This window comes from Cavia porcellus, unplaced genomic scaffold, assembly GCF_034190915.1.
Source record: "Cavia porcellus strain 051 isolate PalLab524CR breed Dunkin Hartley unplaced genomic scaffold, mCavPor4.1 scaffold_17, whole genome shotgun sequence".
NCBI lineage: Eukaryota > Metazoa > Chordata > Mammalia > Rodentia > Caviidae > Cavia > Cavia porcellus.
The window spans coordinates 45,730,179-45,752,512 of NW_026947500.1; the positions used below are offsets into that span (position 1 = coordinate 45,730,179).

The window sequence follows — 22,334 nt, forward strand, 5'->3', positions numbered from 1 at the left end:
GGGGACACCGTGGGGGGCAGGTAGCCCCAGTCTACTTGGTGCATCTCCAAGGCTGACGAGGGGTGGTGTGTGAGGCTGCTTTTGACACTGCATCGGGGAGCGGTTGGCTCCCGCTGCCCTTTGCCCTGGGTGGCAGTTGCTGAGCCACACTCCAGTCTCCCAGGCTGCTACTGCTGACTGCAGCCTCGGCTCCTAGCCCCTTAAGCCTTTCACAGACTGGGAGGCACCTTCAGTGCTGCTTGCATGCTGGGCCCGTGGCGTCCTGGGTGACCATCAGGCTCCATCAGGTTGCTCAGTACCAGCCGCCAACCTGGCTACAGGCTGGAGACCTGTATGTGATGCCTACTTCCCTTAGATCCTTGGGATGCGCGGATCTGCGTCATTTGTTCCTAGGAGTTGGATGCCCAATCATGGGGTGTGTGTATACTCAGTTTACACCCGCGTTTATACTCGGTCCTGTTCCAAGAGTAGAAATTTGAAAGGGAAGGGATGCTGTTGCCCAGTCCCTGGAGTGAAGCGTGTTGGGGTGGCCCACTGCTGGGGCTATGCTGAGGCAGGCATTGTGTGCAGGAGTGGGAACAGGAGACTACAGTCCTGCTGACCCTGTGAGGTCACTGCCTCCTTACTGAGAGCTCCCTGTGTGGCAGGGTGGGGCTGTGTGGAGGTCACCTGGTGTCCTGCCAGCCAGCACATGGGGTGCCCTGCAGGAGGAGCCCCTTATTTGAACTGGATGCATGGGCTCTGGGTTTTGGGGGGTGGCAGCATTGTGCCTTCCCGTGTCTACATGGCCTCCACGCCATGGGTGGGTGCCATTCTCAGAACACCCAGCAACTGGGCTTCCAGGACAACGTGTGTTTGGGTGTCAGTGAGACCCCCTGGCTTTGTCTCAGTGCCCATGCTATGTTACATTTGCGGCCGTGGGGTGCAGCTGCACCCGCCTTGGTCTTGCCTGTCTTTGTGATCCAGCCACCAGGTCCCCGGGGGAGCCAGGGTGCAGGCCCGTCCTCCACGAGTCAGTGCGTCCTGGGCTGGATCATTCATTCTTGCCTCTTGGGATGGAGGCACAGGGCCAGGCTCGGGAAGTAAAGCAGCATCTGGCTTCCTGCAGTGCTCCTCACAGAGTGGGTGCTGCCATAGTCACAGCCGATTGCAGGAGTGGGACCGAGTGGGATCACTCGGGACTGCAGACCTGGCCTCCCGTCTTATGCTCTGCCCACCACAGCTGTGCAGCTGTCTACTGGAATCCACCTCCAGTGAGGCGGGTGACAGTGCCCCAGCTGTCGGGTGCTGGCTCTGGTAGGCTTCTCAGCAGTAGGGGCCTCTGGCCCTGCACCCCAGTTCTGAAGCCTGACTCCAAGTGTAGGAACCTGGAAAGCTCTGCAGCCAGAGGCCCGCCCCCCAGCTGGTCCGCCTTCTGCTGCAGGGTGGGACTTTGCTCTGGGAGCCCCCTCCTCACTGCTCCAGCCCCTCCCCAGCACCTGTTGGGGGCTGGCGGCTGCCTTCCACTTCAGATTCTGCTTGCTGCTCCCCACTGTTGGGCAATTTTCAATAGAGGCTGGGTAGCTCCGGCCTCGGGAGCAGTGTCTTCAGTTCCAGCCAGCAGCCCATGCCTCACGTGAGCTCAGAGGCTGAAAGGTGCGTCCCTCCGTCCCACACTGTGTCCTGCCTCCCCCCTTCCAAAGTGTGTTCTGGGTTGTGGGCCCCTCCTTTCCCCAGTGTTAATCTGCAGATCTCTGTGGTTGATCATCCCATTCTGTCTTTCTGTCCAGCTGCCTTTATTCCATACCTGTACCTAATTAAGACTTGAAGTCGTTGTTATTTGAAGAATTTACCGTATTTCTAAAAATAATTAGGTTTCTGGGGCACTAGGATGACAGGCTCTAGGTACTCTGTTTCTGACGACCCTGAACGATCCATGTCACCTATGGCCCATAATGTGCACCGGCCTGGTGGCAGATCAGAGACCTTCATCTCTCCTGAACCCTGGAATTCCTCTGTGATGTCCCTTCCAAGGTCCTGCTGTGGTCAAGGAGGCAACTGGAAGCTCTAGGCAGTTTGTCCCTGATGGAAAAGCAGAGGCCACTGTGCAGTCCTGGCAGGGAGCCCCTGTGTGTGCCTGTGCTGCTGTCAAGAAGGCTTCACCTGAGCAAGGGGGCAGCATCGCCAGCTGTGTGGAGATACAGCCCGAAATCTCAGCTCTCTGGGAGCCTGAGGTGGGCAGGTACCAAGTCTGAGCCCAGCCCAGGCAACTTAGCAGCTTAATGAGACTGTCTCAAAAATAAGGGGGCCAGGCATATAGCTCAGCAGCACAGTGTCTGCCTGGCAAGCACAAGGACCTTAGTTCAATTCCTGGTGCCCAAAGAAGAAAGACTGAAGATGTGGGTTAGTGCTGTGAAGGCCCCAACCAGGTTCAGTTCCAATGTCTGGAAAGGAAAGAATGGCTCCCAACATATGCTCCTGTAGTGGTCAGTTGCATGCCAGCTTCCTGTAACTGGCGCCTGGGCTGCTGCGGCAGGTAAATTAAAAGTCCGGCCTGCAGCCATCGAGGAGGGAAGACCAGGACTAGCAAGATCTGGGCACAGAGCAGGCATCTGGCGCTCAGGGACCTGCAGGACCCCGGGGTGGGGCAGTGTTGGCAGGAAGTACTCTGGAAAAGAAGGGATGGCTGACTAGTTGAAAGTGATTTCTGTTTTGCTTTCTTTCAGGAAGGGGAGTCTGTGACTTGCAGATCGCTGTGAGTGGTTGCTAGTGGCAGGGGAGTAGCAGCAGGGGAAGGACAGTGTGTCCGAGGCCCTGATCTGAGGTCTGCATATGCCCTTTGGATCTCTGCTGTCTCCCAGGAGGACTTGGGCTCAGTGCTGCTGGAGCTCAGGAGCGCCTCTAAGAGGGAGGCAAGGAAGTGGCGTGAGGCCTGGTGATTTTCCCGAGATATGAGGCTTGAGCAGGTGCCCTGGGACCCAGCCTGTCCTCCCTGTGGAGTGGGATGGAGACATACCAGACATTGCTGTGTCCTCTTCTTTGGGTCCCGAGCCATACAGCTGCTTAATTTAGAACCTAAATCTCAAAAATAGGCTGTAACCTAACTATAAGGCTCCCGGTCTCAGTGGGACTGAGACCCTGTGACACGCAGGGTCGTGGCACTCCAAAAGCTTCTGTAGAGGCCCATCAGCTTAGCACCGCCTTCCTCAGCAGGACTGGAGTGTTCTTGGACTGTGTTGGGGGTGTTGTCCAGGGTTCAGTGTTAGGAGACTCATGGTGCAAGTGGTGCCCAGAGGGCAGGTGGAGCAGCTGGAGCCCAAAGGTGCTGCCCTGAGCACCTAGCTGAGAGCATGGCTGTGGGTGCTGCAGAGAAGAGGTCAGGGGCCCAAGCTTGGCTGTGGGGCAGGAGCCTCGAGGTATGAGACAGGGACCTAGCAGTGGAGAGCCAGGCTCGGGTATACCGGTCAACTAATGTGCCAGGTTCCTTGTGAGTCAGCTCCAGGAGGGACTGCACCGTGGTTTTAATGCGGTGAGGATCTTGCAGCTGCCAGCTGTTGTGGCCTTTGGTGAGTAAGTCTCGCACCTCTGAGGGCCATGGGATGCTTCATGTGGCCTGCCTCTGGGCGCAGAACTGGGAGGTGTCAGGAGGGCGAGGCTGGGGAGCCCTTCATCTGAGGCCCTGGCTGCTGCTGCTCACTCTGAATCCCAGAGAGCGTGTGGGTGTCCTCTGCCATGTGCTATGTTAGGAAATTGGGTGTGTGCCTGTCACCCCAGGTGGGGAAGCTGGGGCAGGGCAAGTCATGTCCAAGGCCAGCCTGGACTACAAGTGAGACTCTCAAAAACCAAGAAGAAAACAAAACAAAAAAGAAAAAAAATTCACACTGACAAAGGTGACAGTCACGAGGGCCTGGGGATTTAGCTCAGTGGCAAAAGCACCTGCCTGACAAGTGTGCGCCTGTGAGTTCGATCCTTGGCACCAAAAAATGGTGACAGTCACAAAAAGAAAAAAGAGATAATCATCAAGTGTGAGAAATACCAGCGTAGTATTTATCATGATGCTCTACAGCCTATGGGCAGTACCCCAGTAGACTCGAAATAAGTTGGCAACAGCAGAAGTCTTGGTCGTCTTCTACAGTGGCCTAGAGTGTCCATCTGCATGTGGCCAGCCCAGCACAGGCTGGGTCACAGTTCCAGGGACAGTTTCTACTAAGTGGACCCACTGCATAGTCGGTGTCTGCTTCCCGCCGAGGTCTTTGTGAGACATTTTCACTCCGCAGTTCAGGCTAGCTTTGAACTCACATTGTAGCGCAGTCTGGCCTCCAACTCGCAGCCATCCTTGATCTGTGCATTCTTTGCATGTCTCTGAAAACTGGGCTTAATCTGAAGACCAGCTGTTCAGCCTCTCGCTAAGGCTGAAGCCCTGGGAAAACCCTGTGCAAGAGAGGCAGTCAGGTGCCCAAGGAGCTTTCTAGGTTTGATAGATATGTAGAGAGAGAGAGAGATAGACAGAGGCAGAGACAGAATTGTGTTTCCTCCTTAGAGTGAAACCAGCACAGGGCCAGAGATTTAGTTCAGTAGCTTAAGCGCCTGCCTGGCAAGCATGAAGTCATGAGATCAATCCCTGGTACCAAAAAAAGCAAAACCAGTACACAACAATAGCCTTCCTCAGACTCGGATGCCTCATCAGTGAGAGTTCGTACTCTTAAAATCTCTTTGGCTCTTTTGCCACTTGCACAGCAGAAACAGAAAAGTTGCATGGTGAATTAACATGGCGGCCCTCGAGAGGGAGCTCAGGACCTGCTCCTGAGTTCAGTGCCCACACTGTGTTTCTTTGAAGCAGGGAGATGCCCGGGAGGGAGTCTGCTGGCCTTCTACTTAAGCGCCACCTGACATCCCTGATCTCGAAGGACCCCACAGTGTGTTTGATCTGGCCCCGATGGTCTCTCAGACTTGGCATTTTGATGACTGTTTACAGGTTGGAGGATCTGTTGTGGGCCTCGGTTACGCTGGGGAGTTATGCTGGGGAGAGGTTTGGTAGGTGACCTCCTAGGCGAGGTCCCCGGGCTGCAGACCTTCCTTCCTGGCCTGGCTATTCCCGTCAGGTTTCCCTCCATGCTGTGCCCTCCCAGGGCAGAAGGGTAGAGGTTGCATCTGTCTGATGCTCCTGTGTCCCCCAGGGTTCTTGGCCATAATTAGAGTTCGAGCTGTGGGCTCAAACTGCCCCATGGGTGTCTGGAAATCAGGCCTCTTCCTGTCCCCCACGATCTGTTAGGGAGCTGGGAAGCCCACAGCGAGGCGCAGATTCGATTCCCAAAATCGCAGGCATGGCCCCTTGGAAGTTTGAACCCAATCTCTGGCCAAGTGGCAGGCACCATGTGGGCCGTCCTGAGATGTGGTGCCACTGAAGACACTGCCCTGCCTTTGTGGCATCGGGACCCTGAAAGATCGGCACTGGGGTTTAATCCTGGTCCATGGCAGGCCAGGCACCCATACAGCTGCAGAAGTATCCCCCCCCCCCCCCCCGCCGTGATCCTCTGGGTGTCTGGATTGGACATGGGAGGATCCAAGCTGGGGGCCCGGGGCCTGTACCTATCGCTCATAATTGAGCGTGCACCCTATACCGGGAGACGCTGCCCATCCTGTGGGCCCCTAGATGCGGATGCGAGGCTCTCTGCGCTGGGTGGTTGGAGGATGGCTGCTCCCTGTTTGTGGTTTGTAGGTACCCTGGTGGGCAAGTCTGCCCCTGGGGGTGTGGTGTGGTGTGGCTTATGCATGGCAGGAGTCTCTGCTCTCCCTACTCCCCAGAGGAAGGTCAGCAAGACATGTGCAGGCGCCAGAGGTAGGGGATGTAGGCGCCGGCGCCATGGTCAGGTTTCCTATCTGGCTCAGCCCTGAGTGCCTCTGCCCCACACCCTGGCCAGCCTTGGGCACCACTGGGGACAGCCTAGGAGCTTAACTCATCCCTGTCTTCACCTGGTTCCCTCGGGACTCAGTGCACAGATGCTACCAGTTCCTTCAAATAGAATTAAAGATTTGCTCTAACCTTTTCCAAAAATGGTACTTATGGGCTGGGGATTTAGCTTAGCGGCATAAGCGCCTGCCTGGCAAGCGCGAGGTCGTGAGTTCAATCCCCGGTACCACAAAAAAACAAAAATGGTACTTATAACCCAGAATAATGGCTGGCAGATGGTGGTCATGTGGATCCAGTCCTCTCCAGCCCTGGCCTCTGAGGCCCACCCAGTGCAGGGTACACACAGCAGCCTGACCCTGGGATGGGCCCCAGCTGTGTGTGACCCCAACCCTGTGACCTTGTGCCATCCCACACCCACACATTGGGGTCGCAGAAGCTGAGGAAGATGGCAGGGAGGGGTGCGGTGGTGGTGGCACGGGGCTGACACTGGTGAGGGTTCACAGGTGTTGCGGGTGGTTTTATGGACATGCCAGGCTGGCCTTTCTGTTTGTGAATATGGTTGTTTGTCCCTGGTTTCCGAGCAGTTTGCTCTGGTTTTGGTGCCCCTCCCCAGCAGATGGCTGGCCTGCGAGTGGCCACCATGGTCTCCTCTGCTCCTTAGTGCTCCTCTGTGTGGCCCTATCCATTGAGCTGCTCTGGGTTTCCCTGGTGAGCACTTTGATATGGAGAGCCGCTGCATTCCTGGATAACATCACCAGCACGAGCTGGATGCCAAGAGTAGGCACTGCATGGGGCGTGAGGGGGTCTCTGGCTGCCCCAGGGAGCCTCCCATGCCACCCTCTGCCAAGTGAGGTGTGCAGGCGTCACTGGGGCTGCATGGTAATGGAGTCCCAGAGCCCCAGATCGGCTGGAGGCCTGATGGCTGCATTTCAGCAGTGCCATGCCAGCTGCCCCTCGGCCCCTGCTGAGGGGAGCAAAGTGCATGCTGACTCCCAGCCCCCCCCCCTTTCGCCCCCCAGAGTAGGTGCTTGGGCTTTTCTCTTGCTATCTAAGGCAAGAGGAGCTCAGGTTACCTCGGGGACTGGTGATGGATATGGAGAATCGGGAAGAGGGTCGCCTGGGGCTGGCAAGGAACAGCAAGTGGGTTCTGAGCCTCGGGACAGGTGCCATCCCCTGACTCTTGGCTGTGGATACCAGGGAGCCATCCTGCATCCAGAACGCAGAGCCTGCTAGATAGTTGCTGCCTGTCCGATTGTTTCGCTTTTAGACCCTGTCTCTGTCTCTGTCTCTAATACTTTTCTAAAAAGTGCTTCTCAAACTGAGCATGGGTGGGGCAATGCAGCCAAGGAAGCCTGGGTAAATTGCTGTTGGGTTTTGACCCACACTGGGAGGCTGGGGTCCTCCCAGCCACACAGTCCCTCTCTGGCCCTCCCAGCCCCTTCCCTTGCAGCCCTGCTCTCCTGTATGGCTTCTTCCTCAGCTCCTCCCTTCCCAGCCGGCAGCCCAGAAGCATGGTCACTTGTGTAGAAACCCGTTTCCTGTCTCCTGCATTCCCTGCCTGGCCCAGATTGGCCCAGGGTGGTGTCTGGAGCCAGTGGCATGGGGGCAGTCTGAGGGAGAAAGCAGCAGCCAGCCGTACAGGCAAGCTCCCCAAGCTGGGCCTGGCTGAGGCTCCATCAGCCTTGTGGTTTATGGCGAGACTGCACTGATATACCTGCATACTGCCTGCTGGTCCTTGTGTCTGTCAACTGTGCAGGTGTCCCTGGTGCCCCTTCACTCAAAAGCAGCGGCTACATGGCTGGGAGCAGCCCAGCCCAGCCTGGCCCGGCCCGGCTGTGCCCATCTCAGTATGTTCCCCTCCCTGCCTTGGGTGTCCTGCATTCTGAAGGCTTGGGCTGCAATTGCAGGGCTGCCATGACCTTGTCTTGGAAACCTGCGAGGTTGCTTCCCTCAACTCTGTAGTTGTGAGTTGGGGTGGGGGTTGGGGCTGGGGGAGTCACCACCCCCTCAGCCTCTGGCTCTGCAGAAGCAGGCAGTGGGCTTCAACCTGGTCCTGCACCACTCTTTCACCCCTTAGGATTTTGTGGCAATTCTGAGTACTGGGGCTCCTTGGAAGTACTCAGGCAGGGACCTCAGGGTCTGTCCTTTGTTAGGAAGATGCAGAACAGCACATTTGGAAATCCTTTCAAGTGGATCTGCATTGCCTTTAGCTGGGCAGCTCAGTGTCTGTGACTGTGGACAGTAGCTGCCCTTGAGGGTAGGGATCCCAGTTTTGAAGGATTCCTCCGAGCTCCAGCCCTACCCTGGAGCCCAGTGCAAGGCCACACTAGGCCCTGGGCCATCTGCTCTGGTCGCCCCAGTCAGAGGGTCAGTAGGTTTCTGGCTCCCACCCAGGAGCCTCCAGGCATGGCCACAGGAGGCTTCTTATGCATCCGCTGGGATGGGTAAGGGGTACCCATCCACCCTGATGAACTCCCCTCCCCAGGTGGCCCCTGGAGATGAGACCTCTCTTCCTCTGGGGACCAGGGTGGGAAGCTAGGGAGACCCTTACGTCTTTTTGGTGAGGTCAGCTGGCTCTCTGTAGCTGGAGTCCTTTGGGGAGCTTCAGGCCTGTACCTCTAGGGGGACAGCTCCAGGAGCCAGCAGGGCCTGGGCTTGGCATGGAAGGCGCTGGAGGGGCTCAGTCTTTTTCGGGGCTGCTGTGTCATTGCAGGTCCCTGACACACCACACCACACACACACACACACACACACACACACACACTTTGGCGCTGTTTGGGAGTGGAGGCTGTACCATGGAGTGGAGCCCCGGTCTTCAGCTGCTGTGTCTGTGCCATGCCTAGGTGAGGGGTGGTCCTCCTGGAGGATGGGGAAGGAGGACTCCTGGTAGGGGCCACCACGAAGGTATCTTGGGAGCAGTAGCACTTGGCTCCTGGGGAAGAACGGAGACTCTCTGGTCGCCCCTTGGGAAGATGCAGGCTGTGCCCAGTGGAGCCCTGGGGAGGGAGATGGGGCTGTGACGGCTTCCTGAGTATGAGTAGGGTGTGCACTGCTGGGGCCCCCATTGTCACTGGGCCACTGCACACTGCACTCCAGGGCCCAGGTGTGGGCAGGCAGGGGTGATTGGAGCTGCATGGTGCGGGGAGGGTGATTGGGACTCACTGGGGACTGGGCTATGTGGTGGCGGGGTGCTTCATGTGATACCATGTGGGTAGGTAGAAGGGCCCAGGCTGGTCGTTGGGGTCCAGGGTAGTTAGTGCAGGGGTGGGGGTGCTGGGGACAGGTCTGAGGGAGCCTAGCAGGGAGTGATATGTGGTACAGGATGCAGGTAGCCCTGCTGGCTTGCCAAGCTGGTCCTGAGCAGGACCTATTGTCCCAAGGCTTGCGTATGTAGGGGCTTTGGCTTGCGCACTCGGGAAAGGCTATCTATCAGTGGCCCGGGTAACTGTCAGGGTGTTCAGTCTTTGACTTTCTGCACCCCGAGGTGTCAGGTACGAGGTGCACCTGAGCTTTGTTGTGCTCCCTGATGAGTCCCCCAGGTGTGTTTTTGGCCCTTCTCTCTCGAGCACTTTCTGTCTGGTCCCATGATGCCCATAGCAGCTCCTGCTATGGACTTGCCTCCTGGGCTTTGTTTGCACTATGCATTTTAGCAGCCAAAGCAGCTCCCACAGCATAGATGGGCTCTTCGGTGGGCAAGTGAAAGGATGAGGGTGGGGTCAGGTGAGCCCTCTGCCCCGGGCCAGCTTCATGAGATCCCTAACCCCAGCAGGGGCCAGGGATGCTCAGTGTGAATCCTGGGGTGAGTAGCTTGGCTGTCAGCTACACAAGTGACACAGTGGGGCAATGACGTTACATCCCGCCTCTCTCCAGAAGCTCCAGCAGTCACTGAACTTCTGGCGCCCCGAGAGACTGAGAGACCCATTGATGCTGGCAACAGCCTGGTCTGCTTCTGGGCATCTTTGTACGTCACATAAAAATCTCTTTTGATCACTGTTTACAGTAAGGGCTTCCAGAGATGGGCAGGTGGGATTAGTGTATTGGATTTGCCCTGAAATACTTGTAGCTGCCAAATAAAATTGGTGCCAAGCTTGCTGTCCTCAGTGGAAGGCCTGCAGCTGGCTTGCTGGACTGTGACCCTCCCACCGTATGGGCTACACTGCCTCTGTGCGTGTGCTCCTGGCCCTAAGTGTTTTTAATAATTTTTTTTAAAGTCCTCCTAAAATTATCCCTGGAATCATTCTGAACCACCTTTTTCACCCTGAATTAACAACTCTCCAGTAAAGTACAGTACTAAGAATCTTGAAGTCCCCCTGACCCCCCCCACACACACAAAAAAAAAAAAAGAAATTGAGGTTAGGAAAAGTTTTTCATTTGGAAACTAGGCAGGCCGGTGGCCTCCTCTAGGCTCCAGAGAGGTGACCCAGCCTGGTGTCACACAGGAAATGCTGCAGCCCTGGGGAGCCTGGTGCCTCCATTTTCTGACAGCACCTGAACCCTTACCTCCCTTTTTCAAAATGAAGGCTGTGTGTCACAAACCGGTTAGAACTGCCCGTTGCCATGGTTTTCACGTTGGAAGGCACAGTTAAAGGGTCACATGACCAAGAGGGAAATGCCTTTGTCACATGACTTTTTGGTGGCCTGATTAGCATACAGGAAGTTCACTCCCTGCTGGCTGCTGGGATGCTGAGGGATCATTGATGGGTGGTGACATCATCCCTTAGATGAGTTATTGATCAGTTTCAGGCCGAGCGGGGGCAGGCAGCTCCCAGGTCAGGGTGACCCTCCCAGAAAGCTCAGTGCAGGACATCTCTGGCCCTGACCTGCCCTTTGCCCCCAGGCAGACCTGATTTCCTTGGGCCGCTCACCTCCATGAGTGGCCCGTGCCCTGCCATCAGAAAGACAGGGAAGCTGTCACTTCTGCTGGGCCCCCCTGCATGGCCAGGAAGCAGGCCTGTTGCATGTGACTGTTGAAGGTGCCCCCGCCCTGCTCTCAGCTTGCCTGCCCAGGAGCTACCTGGGGAGCAGCAGCTGTGGCCCGGTACCAGACCTGTGGGTTCCATCCCTCTCAGACTGACATCCGCCTGCCTCCAGAGAACCTGGAACCAGAGCTGCCGGGTTACCTTGAAAGTCGATCTCTGGGCAGTGTGGAGCCTTCAGTGGCTACGCAGACCTGTCAGAGCACAGGGAACCTCAGGAGCGATGTCTTAGTGACTGTAAATGCCCCTCGGTCTTAGCTCCGCCCTCTGTGCCTTGTCCCCTTATTTGGCCACCCAGTTGGCAGCTGCACCAGGCTGTGAAGTCCAGCACAGGCTGGAAGGAGCACTCTGGGGACCAGGCTGAGGAGTTGAGGCTGCAGCTGGGCTCATGGTCCCCTGGCCCCCTCTGATACCCAGCTGCCTCTCACTGTGAGACAGCCAGGCCCAGTGACAGTGTCACATTCTGCGGAGTAGAAAAACAGAGGCACTTTGAACTGTGACTTCAGCCAACTCCATCCAAGTTTGTGCTGTGGGTCACAGTGCCACCTAGTGGGCCCACTGTGTGTTCAGCTGCTTTTCTTATTTATTTATTTATTTTTTTGGTCTTTTTCCTTTTTATCAGTACCGGGGATCGAACTCACGACTGCCTGCTTGCAAGGCAGGTGCTTTTGCCGCTGAGCTAAATCCCCAGCCCCACAGCTGATTTTCTTTTACTAGGACCTGGTTCCTTCAGAAGCCAAGTCGGCAACGGTCCTTAGGGAAGGGAGCGGTGTCCTCCCCAAGGAGACCTCATAGCTGGGTGCAGAAGCCCACAGGAACCAGTGCCACACCAGTGCCCTGTGTCAGGTGGCATTGTTGGGGCTGTGCTCTTGGGCATATGTATGCATATGTCCTAGTGTTTGCGCATGCATTAGCATGTGTTTCACGAGATGGGGAGCTGGGCGCCTGCTGTGCTGCCCAGGTATGCAGGATCTTCACAAAGTGGACATACCCTGTTGCTGGGGTCAGAGGCACAGACCTCCGTCCCCAACTCCTGGCAGAGACTGAGAGAGCCATGGGGCTTCCTGGGCCCTGGCACTGCTTGGCCCATCATGGTAAGAGAGGACAGGCCTGCGCCTGGGACCAGTGAGCTCTCACAACACAGCTACACACAGAGGCATCGACAGTGGGGGACAGGCTGTGCTGGGGGTCTGGCAGGGCAGCCCACAGCATTAGGTGTGTGGGCTGAGGGTGCTGAGCAGGGGAGGGGCAGTGAGCCTCGTGTGCAGTGATGCTGCCCTGCTCCATGCGTCCTGAGTCTGCGGGGGCCACTGCCCATCAGGTGATGTTAGCCCGGAACTGCACAGCCTCTGGTTTCGGGATGTATAGTCCTATCCCACTCAGCACACGAGCCTGGGATCGCCATGGAGTGTGTCTACCAAGCCGTTTGGTAGAGGACGGCCGGGCCCATGCAGGACATGTCCTCCAATGGCCTGGTTCTGGGACTGGGGTGGCTCCGATCACAGCCTGCTGTCTCTGCCCACAGCGACATGAAGTCTGAGAGGAGGCCGCCATCGCCTGACGTGATCGTGCTCTCTGACAATGAGCAGCCCTGCAGTCCACGTGTGAATGGGCTGACCAAGGTGGCCCTGAAGGAGACCAGCACTGAAGCCCTCATGGTGAGCCGCACGGGAGGCCGAGTTGGGCCAGGCCAGGCCCCTGCCAAACGCACCACCAGCCTTGGGGTCTTGTCTCTGCAGAAGAGCAGCCCTGAGGAGCGGGAACGGATGATCAAGCAGCTGAAAGAGGAGCTAAGGCTAGAAGAGGCAAAGCTAGTCTTGTTGAAGAAGCTACGGCAGAGTCAGATACAAAAGGAAGCCACCACCCAAAAGGTGCGTGCTGCCCCTCGCAGCCCAGGCTGAGCAAGCCCGTGGTGGGAGTGCCTGGCCTTGGGCGTTGCTAGGGTCCTATGGGGGGGGGGTTCTGACTGAGCTGCAGTCACCGCCTCAGGACCAGGAGGTGAGCACACTGACCACATGGGTTGGACAGAGGCTGCTGAGGACTCCCCTTGAACCACCTGTCCTTGTCTTCCTGGGAAGGGTTCGACTTTAAATCAGGTCCTGAGGTCCTGAAGGGGCTGGGGATTTAGCTCAGCTGCATAAGCGCCTGCCTTGCAAGCAGGCGGTACCAATAAAAAAGAAAACGACAAAAACAAAAAAACAAAAAAAAAAACAATCCGATCCTGAGGGGCTCAGGTGCTCGAGGCTCTGGATTTCACCTGCAGCACTGAAAGCAGAACCCAGGGTGGGTGTGGGCGCCTGGGCTAGGGTGCTGAGGATGGGCTTGCTGGAGAGCCATGCAGGGACTGTGGCCAGGCTGGTGGGGGCCTCCTCACGCCTGGGTCACCCTCTCTCTCCCAGCCCACGGGCTCTACTGGGAGCGCTGTGACCACTCCTCCTCCACTTGTGCGGGGCACCCAGAACCTTCCTGCTGGCAAGACGTCACTTCAGGTTAGTGTCTCCTCTGTGTGCAGGCCCTAGGACCCTGCCCAAAGACAAAGGCAGCAGAGTGGAGAGAAAACCATGCATGGCTCCCCGAGATGAGCCACTGCTTGATGTGGGGAGGGGGTGTTGGGTCTCCGGTTGACACCTTTGTCCAACCGAGACTGTGGTCTGCAGGGCCTTCCTTGTCCCTGACGGGGGTTTCCTGCTTCCACCTTGTCCTAATTCACCCTGAGTGGGGCCAGGTTGCCAGTTTACCCCATCTGTTCAGAGCTAGTGTCTTGCTTTTCTAAGACTGAAACGGCCAGGTACACGTGGGCATTGGTGTCATTGACAGAACTCCTCCCGGATGCCGGGCGGCACCATCCCACCACCTCTGGTCCGCGGCGGACAGCAGGTGCCCTCCAGGCTGGGGCCGCAGGCCAGCTCACAGGTCGTCATGCCCCCGCTTGTCAGGGGAGCCCAGGTATGCAGGCCTGGCCAACACACTCGCACACAGAGGGCTCGGAGGGCGGCAGGGATGCCGCACTCCCTCTGCAGCCTCAGCTCTCCTTCCCACTCCACAGCAGATCCACAACATCAGACAACATTCCAGCTCTGGGCCCCCCCCGCTGCTCCTGGCGCCCCGTGCCTCCGTACCTAGTGTGCAGATCCAGGGACAGAGAATCATCCAGCAGGGACTCATTCGCGTCGCCAATGTCCCCAACACCAGTCTGCTCGTCAACATCCCACAGGTAGAGTCCACATGGCACAGGGTGGGGGTGGGGTGCTGAGGAGGTGGGAGACAGGCCTGTGTGCACCTTGGGTGTCCCCAGGAAGTGGCACCCTAGCCCTGTGGCCTGGGGCAGCCAGAGCCCCTGGAACTCTTCTCGCATCTCTGTTGGTACGCTCCTCAGGCAGGGTGGGTCTCTGCCTACTCCGGGAAGCAGCAAGGAAAAGGAGCAGGGCCGAGGTTGGCGGGCTGACTGGGTCTGCAGGTCCTCCTGCTGACAGGGCTCTGTTTATCACCACCCTCAGACAGGAGGGTGCCAGGCTGTCTGGGCAGGACCCAGCTCTGTCCTGAGGCTGCAGCCTTGAGAGCAAGTTTGGCTGCCCCCTTGGCAGGTTTCAGTATGCCACTTTCCCCAGGGGTACACATGGCTTATGTCACATTTGCAGCAGGACAGGTTTGGACCCAGACAGTGGTGCCCGCTGGGCAGGCCAGGGGACCACAGTGGAACAGCGAGGTTGGGGAGTGGAGTGGACTGGGCTGTCCCTGCCTTCCTCAGAGCTCTGAGGTTGCTCGTGGGGCAGAGTATCAGCCAGGCACTGGGGTGTACAGGGGCCGCCCAGGATGGCATCATGGGTGCCCCAGCCTGACCAGGTGGTTGTTGCTCTGAAGGCTACCCCAGCATCTCTGAAGGGGACAACAGCCACCTCCACTCAGGCCAACTCCACACCCACCAGCGTGGCCTCTGTGGTTGCTTCTGCTGAGTCTCCAGCCAGCCGGCAGGCAGCCGCCAAGCTTGCCCTGCGTAAGCAACTGGAGAAGACGTTGCTGGAGATCCCCCCACCCAAGCCCCCTGCACCGGAGATGAGCTTCCTGCCCAGCGCCGCCAACAATGAGTTCATCTACCTGGTTGGCCTGGAGGAGGTGGTGCAGAACCTGCTGGAGACGCAAGGTGGGTGCTGGTCCTGGGAGCCACCAGGGAGGGCTGTGATCACTCCTGCTGAGCCAGCTCCCTTACTTGCCTTCTTGGGGTATAGCAGAAGGGAGAGCTTGGGTCACCACCAACAGCAGTGCCAGAAACTGTGGGGGTGGGCGGCTGAGTCGGCCCCAGGGGAGCTGCTCCTTGGATGCAGAGGCTGAGCCCCTTAGTGCCTCAGCCTGAGTTTGAGGTGAGGTTCTCGGACCAATCACACCCCAGTGACCCCTTCCTGAAGGATCACCCCAGGGGCTTAAGACTGGAGGTGGCAGGGGCCACACAGGCTGCAAGCTCCCCCAACCCCCTACCCCATTCCTCAGCTCAGGCCTGAGCAGCCCCTCTCAGCCAGGCAGAGCGAGGGCCCTGAGCCTCCCCAGCCTTAGTGTCCTACGGGGCCCAACTACCTGATGCATGTCCCCAGGTGTCATGCCGTGTACCTTGGTGCCATGCAAGTACCCTAGGGAAGTGAGGCCCTGATGAACCTGGCCTGTCTGGAGTCCTTACTGCCAGGCCACGTGGGCAGGGGCCCGCTGCAGGAGGCCTGGTATACAGTGCTTGGGTGGGGCCACTGTAGACCACCCCTGCTGCCTCTGTCGTCATGCCTCACATGGCACAGACGGGCCTGAGGGAGGCCCCTGGAGGACTGGCCATGTATGGAAAGAGGACGCAGGCTCCGTGGGATGAGGGCCCTTCCCTGTGGCCACCTGCAGGCCTGCAGAAGGTGGGCGAAGGAGGTGTGGGTGCTTGGCACCTGGCCCAGTTGTGCCCCATAACCACCACAAGGAAGTTGAGGCCCTGGGTATGCAACCCCAGGAAGGAGGATAGAAATGCCAGGGCAGGACTAAGCGCCCCCTCTGGATCCCAAAAGGCCTGCTGCTCTCCCTATCCGCACTGCTCTGCTCTGTAGGTTGCCGTGTCTGCACCACCTGGCTCTGCGGTGTGCAGCTGTTGGCTTGTGTAGCCCACTGGGTCCCTGTCTTCACTGGCACAGGCTGTTGGCCTCTCTGTTGTGGGTAGGGCAGGACGGCAGCTGCAGCACCAGGGTCTTTGGAGCAGTGGTCCAGAGCCATACTGTCCTGGTGTCCTCCTCTGCCACAGACCTGGTGGCCAGTACCTGCGCCAACCCCATCGCAGTTTTGGGTCCTGTGCACTGCCAGGTGTCCAGGCCGGGCTGTGCTCCTGCTCTGTCCCTTGCTGCAGCTGGGCCTGATGCTGGCACCGTCTCTTTGCAGCGGGCAGGATGTCAGCAGCTGCTGCCGCCGCCGCCGCTGCCGCCATGTTAGCCCGGGAGCCCTATATGTGTGCGCAGTGCAAGACGGACTTCACCTGCCGCTGGCGTGAGGAGAAGGGCGGTGCCATCATGTGTGAGAACTGTATGACTTCCAACCAGAAGAAGGCACTCAAGGTGGAGCACACCAGCCGCCTAAAGGCCGCCTTCGTGAAGGCGCTGCAGCAGGAACAGGAGATTGAGCAGCGCCTGCTGCAGCAGGGCCCGGCGCCTGCCGTGGCCAAGGCTGAGCCTGCAGCCGCCCCACACCCCGCACTGAAGCAGGTGAGCGCCTACACTGTGCAGTGCCAGCTCCCCGGGAGGAAGACGGGCCTGGTGGCTCAGCCTGGTCCAGTGCTCCCTCGGCCACCTGATTGCTGATTGTGCGGCTCAGTGCACTTCATGGGGTATTGGGTGACAAAAGCACTAATTTGCAGTCTCTTGAGCTTCCTAGCCTCCCAGCAGCATCTTGCCTGGAAAGACCAGAAGCCGTGCTGATGGCAGGGCGTTCAGTAGAACGCGCCCTTGACTAGACAGAGGAGAGAGGCCAGTTTCAAGTCAAGGTTTTTTGTGGATTCTTTTTTATTTTTGTAAGTTGTTTTGTGGTGCTTCTCCTTCCTACTCTCTGTAGCCTGGAAGCTGTGATTTTTGGTCATTTTGTCTCCTCAGAAGGCACTAAACATGTTTTCACATCTCAGGCTGCAGGCGAGCACACTGCTGTCCGCACTGGGCCTGCCCTGAGGGTCCCCTGCACCCACCAGCTTGGCAGCCCCACTGACCCCTTTTGCCCGTCCATGCAGGTCCTAAAGCCCCGGCGCAAGCTGGCGTTCCGCTCGGGAGAGGCACGCGGCTGGAGTAACGGGGCTGTGCTACAGGTCAGAACGCCCCACGCAGGTGCCGCCCGGCGGCCCGGCAGCTGGGAGCTGCCCGTGTCTGTCTGTCTCCGTTTCTCTCTCCCTCGTTCTGTGCCCTGGTGTAATTCACCTAGTCTCCTGATTTTGGACTCTAGGGACCTTGTGCGAGAGTGGGTGGGCAGAGGTCGGCCAGAGCGAGGAGAGGCTGCGCTGAGCAGGCGTCTCGCCGTGCAACCCTTCCCCACCCCGTGAACTGGTGCCCTCTCCCTCTCAGGCCTCCAGCCAGCTGTCCCGGGGCTCGGCTACGACGCCCCGTGGTGTCCTGCACACGTTCAGCCAGTCGCCCAAACTGCAGAACGCAGCCTCGGCCACGGCACTGGTCAGCAGGACTGGCAGACATTCCGAGCGTACCCCAGGCAGCGCCAAGGGCAGCACCGCCACCAACTGGAAGAAGACACCCCTGAGTGCAGGTGAGTGCCTGTGGGCCAAGGGGCCAAACCCTCAGACTGAGAGCAGCACCTTGGCATCCTCTGCACCCCACACTTACACACACCCCCACAGTGGCCCATAGGCCCTGTCAGCCCTGGCCCCAGGCCACTGATCCCAGGAGGGCCCAGTGCATAGCTGGGCAGGAAGGGGTGTAGCAGAGGCTCCCGTGTTCCTTCTGCATGGATAGGACCCAACCCCACATTTCTGCAGTCTGCGGAGCCACTTCCCTGCTTTGGGGTGATGTGGAATGTGTTAGATGCTGCCTGTACACATCCACCAGAAGTGAGAGTGCAGGAGTCAGAGGCTGGGGCTGTGGGCCAAGGCTTTACATCAGTGCTGGGGGCCATGGATATGCCCCGCTGCAGCCTCCCCAAGCGTATGTGGGAGTTGGCCTGATGCAGAGGAGTCTGGGCTGGAGAGCAGAGCCCTCATAGCAGCCAGGCACCAGATTAAGGAGAATTGGGTAGAGAGCCAGCACGGTGATGCATGCTGCTTGGGAGGCTGAGGCTGAGGCAGGGGGTTAAGCTCAGAGGTTCAGCAGGGGTTAATGTAGGAAGTAGGAAGGCACTATACCCAAAAACAGGATCAGGAAAATACAAAGCAGATGTGTAGCTGTGGGTGCCAGCTGTCACCAAACACAGCTCTGGTGGATGTGGGTAGCACGAGGCAGTTTGCTGTGCCCTTCTTGGCTGCAGAGAGAGCACCCCTCTGTCCCTGAGCTGTCACCACAGTAGACAGACTGCACAGAGGCTTCCTGGGGAGACGCAGAATCGCAGGGCCTGGGGTGCTACAGAGTGGGGGTGAAAGCCATTTCCTCATCTCCCAGTCAGAAGGGTGGCATTGGCAGGGCCTGTTGAGTGCACCCTGGGAGGCTGAGACGAGAGGATCCCAAGTCGCAGCCCACCCTGGTCAAGTCAGCAAGACTTTGTCTCAAAAGATCAATCGGGGCTGGACTGAAGCATGGTGAAGACCCTGGGTTCCTCCCGAAGCACAGCAAGGCAAACCAGCCTTTCTGGATGACATTGTTTACAGTGACTTCTGATGTCCATGGTGCCCTCATCCCTCACATGCAGTTCTGTGCCCCGTGTACCCTTGTCCCTCACATGCAGTTCCGTGCCCAGCAGTGCCTTCTTCAAGAGCACCCTAAGGCTGCTGACCCTCTGGTCTGACCTGAGGTGCAGGTACTGGGGGCCTCAGCCTGTGCTCTGAGCCCTACTGGCCGCTGCAGCCCATCCCGCTGTGTTGCAGGTGGGACCCTTGCATTCGTTGGCCCCAGCCTGGCTGTGCACAAGTCATCCTCGGCCGTGGACCGCCAGCGCGAATACCTCCTGGACATGATCCCACCGCGCTCCATCCCCCAGTCCGCCACGTGGAAATAGTGCAAGCTGGCCCGGTGGAGGACTGGCGACCTCTTCTCCGCCCGCACTGGCCTGCAGGCCCGGCCGCCAGCCCAGGCAGCTGAGCTCCGTCCCGTCCTCCGCCTGGTCTGGTCCCGGTGGGGCAAGGGGCCACTCCCCGGCAACGAGGGTCAGAACTGAGGGGCCTTCCCCTGGGCTTTCTTCCTTCCTCTCTTTGCCTTTAGTTTGCCCGACACCAGCAGAAATGTGGACCTCAGGGCCGGCTCTGGCCCCAGCCTGGCCCGGGCCCGCCACTCCCTGGACACTGGCGCCTGCAAAGCTGGGCTGGGGCTCGGAGGCCGAGCGGGGTGCCGTGTTTCTTTATGCTTCTCCCCGTCTTAGGCCCCCGACCTTCTCTTCCCTTCATGCCAATCTATAGGTTGAAAGTTGTGTTTGTTTTGTTTTGTTCTGATCACCTCACGATGATGGAGTTGAGAGTAGAGCTCAGGGCCGCGCTGCCCGGGCAGCTGTGGACAGAGGGATGGAAGCCTCACTGCTGCTCTTTCAGGGCCCTGGGGTCCCCACACCCACACTGGGCAGAAGAACACACTGCAGCCAGCTCCGGTGGCCCAGGCCCTGGGCAGGGCCAGAAGAGGAAGGGCCACAGCCGGGGAGGCATAGGTGGGCTGTGTGGTGGTGGATTATTTTATTAAATTTTCCTTTCTACTTGTTTTGATGGACACAATCTCAAGCCGCCCCACTGAGGCATGGTGCAGGGGTGGGGCGGCCCGGCCGGGCTTGCTCAGCCTCAGCGTATCTAGGACCCGGCCCTTGGGTGGAGCTGCTGTCAGGGTTTGCTCCCCATTTCTTTTCTCCCCTGTAGTCTGCAGAGGCGTTTTTAAAGGATCAGGTCTGCTTTCAGTTTGGTTTCTGGCCCCTCCCGCTCTGCACACGGGTTTGCCAGGAAAGGCAGAGCCGCTGGTCTGCGGCCGCCCACCCATTCCCCTGCTCATGCAATTAGGGACTTTAATTTAAGCCTCGTTCTGTAGGACGTCCTCAGACACCTGCGGCAGCCAGCGTTCTAATAAAGGCTCATTTAACCCTCGCTCCCTCGAGGCGTGTGAGTGTCGTCAGTCTTGGGAAGCCGCTTGCCATCCAGCAAAGGACCTTGTGTGGAAATGGTCTTGGGCACGTGCTGCACCAGCCCGAGTCTCATGGACTTCCACTGCAGTGTGTAACTTCCCTGGGCTGCAGGTGCGGGCACAGAAGGGCAGCTTCACCCGAGAGCTGGGGACCTGGGCAGGAGGCAGTAGGCTCTGATTGAAGGGGAAGGTGTGTTCTACACCAAATAAAAGTGTGCAAGCGCCTGCTCCTCAGTTTTGCTCTGTGCCTGGCAAACAGCACGGGCTTCTCCCGCCCTGAGCCCACTCCTTCACTATGCAGTTACCTGGCCAGGTTGCCTGCCCATCCGGCCAGGCCTCTGTCCCCTTGGGGACTCAGGTTGGAGGCGGGGCGGCCAGGCTGGGAATACCCACTCCCACAAGGGCCAACACTGTGACGTGATACAGCTTTTTTAAAAGTACAGGGGATAAGAACGTGAAGATGCCTTAATCATTCACTCTTGCGTCTGCAGAGCCCTGCTCTCCCTGTCTCAGTGTGACTGGGACAGTGCACCCCAGTGGGTGACCCAGGACGTTTCTACCCTGCTGGCAGCCTGGCCCAGCATTCCCATGGGCTGCAGTGGGGCCGTCTCAGGAAAGTGGGTTATCAGCATGAATTCAGGGGTGTCCCACCAGCCACAGGATGCACCCCTCAAAACCCAGCTGTTGTCTCCAAAGTTCTGGGGTCTGGCAGTGACCCTGGAGCCTGTGGAGACCCAGCTCTGGTCTCGAGGCAGACAGCAGCCATTATAAGGGTCATTGACAACACAAAACCCAGGTGACGGTGCTGCTTCTGAGTTGCTGTTCTGTTGGGGGTGTGGGACAGGTCACTGGAAGCCCCCCAAGGGGATCAGTCTGACATGGCAAGTGGGTGTGTCCCTGTGGTGGTGACCTCTTGGGTAGACGCAGCTGCCTGTTGGGATTCTCTGGTGCCATGGTGCTGCCCAGGATGTGGCTGGGAACCCAGACTGAGCTCTCCCCCAACTTCCTAACCGGTTTGGCAGGTGGCCCTGCTAGTGCAGGGTATGGGGGCGCTGAGGGGAGGTCATCACCTGTGTGTACTGTGACTATAAACCTGATGATAAATGTAAAAGATGTTGGCCGCCGATTTGGAACAGAACTACCCACAAACTGGCAGCCAGCGTCAGCGGCCCTGCACTGTATGGTGAGGGCCCTGGGACCTGGGGTTAGGACAATAAAGGACTGGATGAGTCCCGAATCTCTGTGTCTCCTCCTCTCTCTCGGCCCTGGTCTCTTGGGTGCTCAGGTCTGAGCCTGGCTTTGGCGGGGACTCGGGTCCCGGGGTCGGTGGGAGGGCCCTGCCTTGGTCCAGGCCAGATAGCCACGTAGCCCATGTGGGCACAGGGTGAGCCCTGGTGTGTCTGCTCCCAGGTGGCCTGGACCCCTGCAGCCTCACACTGGGGTGTGGGCTTCTCTGCATGAAGTGGCTTTTTTCCTGGGTGCCCTGGAGCGAGGTTATGTTGTTTTACAGCCTGTTTCTTTCCCCTCAGCACCGGGAATTGAGCCCAATGCCTGGTCACACCAGGAAAGTGCTTTGACACTGACCTACAGCCTGCTGGGCCCCCACCACACCTCTGAACTAATCCATGCCTGTTCAGCACTGGCCTGGGACTTGAAGTTCTTTAGTGTTTAGGCCCGACACTGGCCCATCCATGGGTCAATCAGGTGCAGGTGCGGGGTGCAGGGGGCACAGGCTCTGGTCCCTGCAGGCACAGATGGGAGGAGCCCTGAGCTCTACCAGCTCCTGTGCTGCTGCTAGCATTGTGGTCACCAGTGCTGGGGGGGCAATGCTGGCCCACTCCTTTTTATATGTTTACTGCACAGGTGAGGACTGAACTCAAAACTATACTCCCAGCCTTAGACTCTTGAGACAGGGTCTCCACTGAGTTGCTAAGCTAAGCTCAAAACCGAGATGCTCCTGCATAGCTGGGATGACATGTGTGAGCCAACCATGAGAGCAGAGGTGATGCCAGGAGGGTAAACATTCTGTGCAAAGGGCCCAGAGGCGAGACCAAGCAGGGAAGACTAGGAGCAAAGAGCACTTTGTGAGGTTGCTCCCCGGGGAGACAGGGAGGCTGTGGGCCACTTTCTCCCCTTTGTTTTGCTTGGGAGAGGGTCTCAGGCCGCCCTGGCTGCTCTCCAGCGCTCCTGTGGCCTCTGCCTCCCAAGCGCTGG

The 22,334-nt window shown here is 58.4% G+C and overlaps 1 protein-coding gene across 16 annotated transcripts in view; it reads left to right on the forward strand.

The window, feature by feature from the left end:
* Gatad2a (GATA zinc finger domain containing 2A) overlaps positions 1-20,083 on the forward strand; it is an 83,045-nt gene extending 62,962 nt beyond the window's left edge. For 14 of the 16 annotated variants that reach the window (XM_013147545.3, XM_063228047.1, XM_013147543.3 and 11 more), the window contains 10 exons: positions 12,392-12,524; positions 12,606-12,737; positions 13,266-13,355; positions 13,684-13,812; positions 13,913-14,080; positions 14,728-15,007; positions 16,264-16,583; positions 17,099-17,173; positions 17,427-17,622; positions 18,890-20,083. In XM_013147545.3, coding sequence (XP_013002999.2) covers positions 12,392-12,524; positions 12,606-12,737; positions 13,266-13,355; positions 13,684-13,812; positions 13,913-14,080; positions 14,728-15,007; positions 16,264-16,583; positions 17,099-17,173; positions 17,427-17,622; positions 18,890-19,020 — 1,654 coding nt within the window. In that variant the 3' untranslated portion in view covers positions 19,021-20,083. The remainder of the gene's footprint in view (positions 1-12,391; positions 12,525-12,605; positions 12,738-13,265; positions 13,356-13,683; positions 13,813-13,912; positions 14,081-14,727; positions 15,008-16,263; positions 16,584-17,098; positions 17,174-17,426; positions 17,623-18,889) is intronic. The other 2 variants (XM_013147542.3, XM_013147546.3) reach the window with 2 other exon arrangements.
* Positions 20,084-22,334: the final 2,251 nt, after the last annotated feature.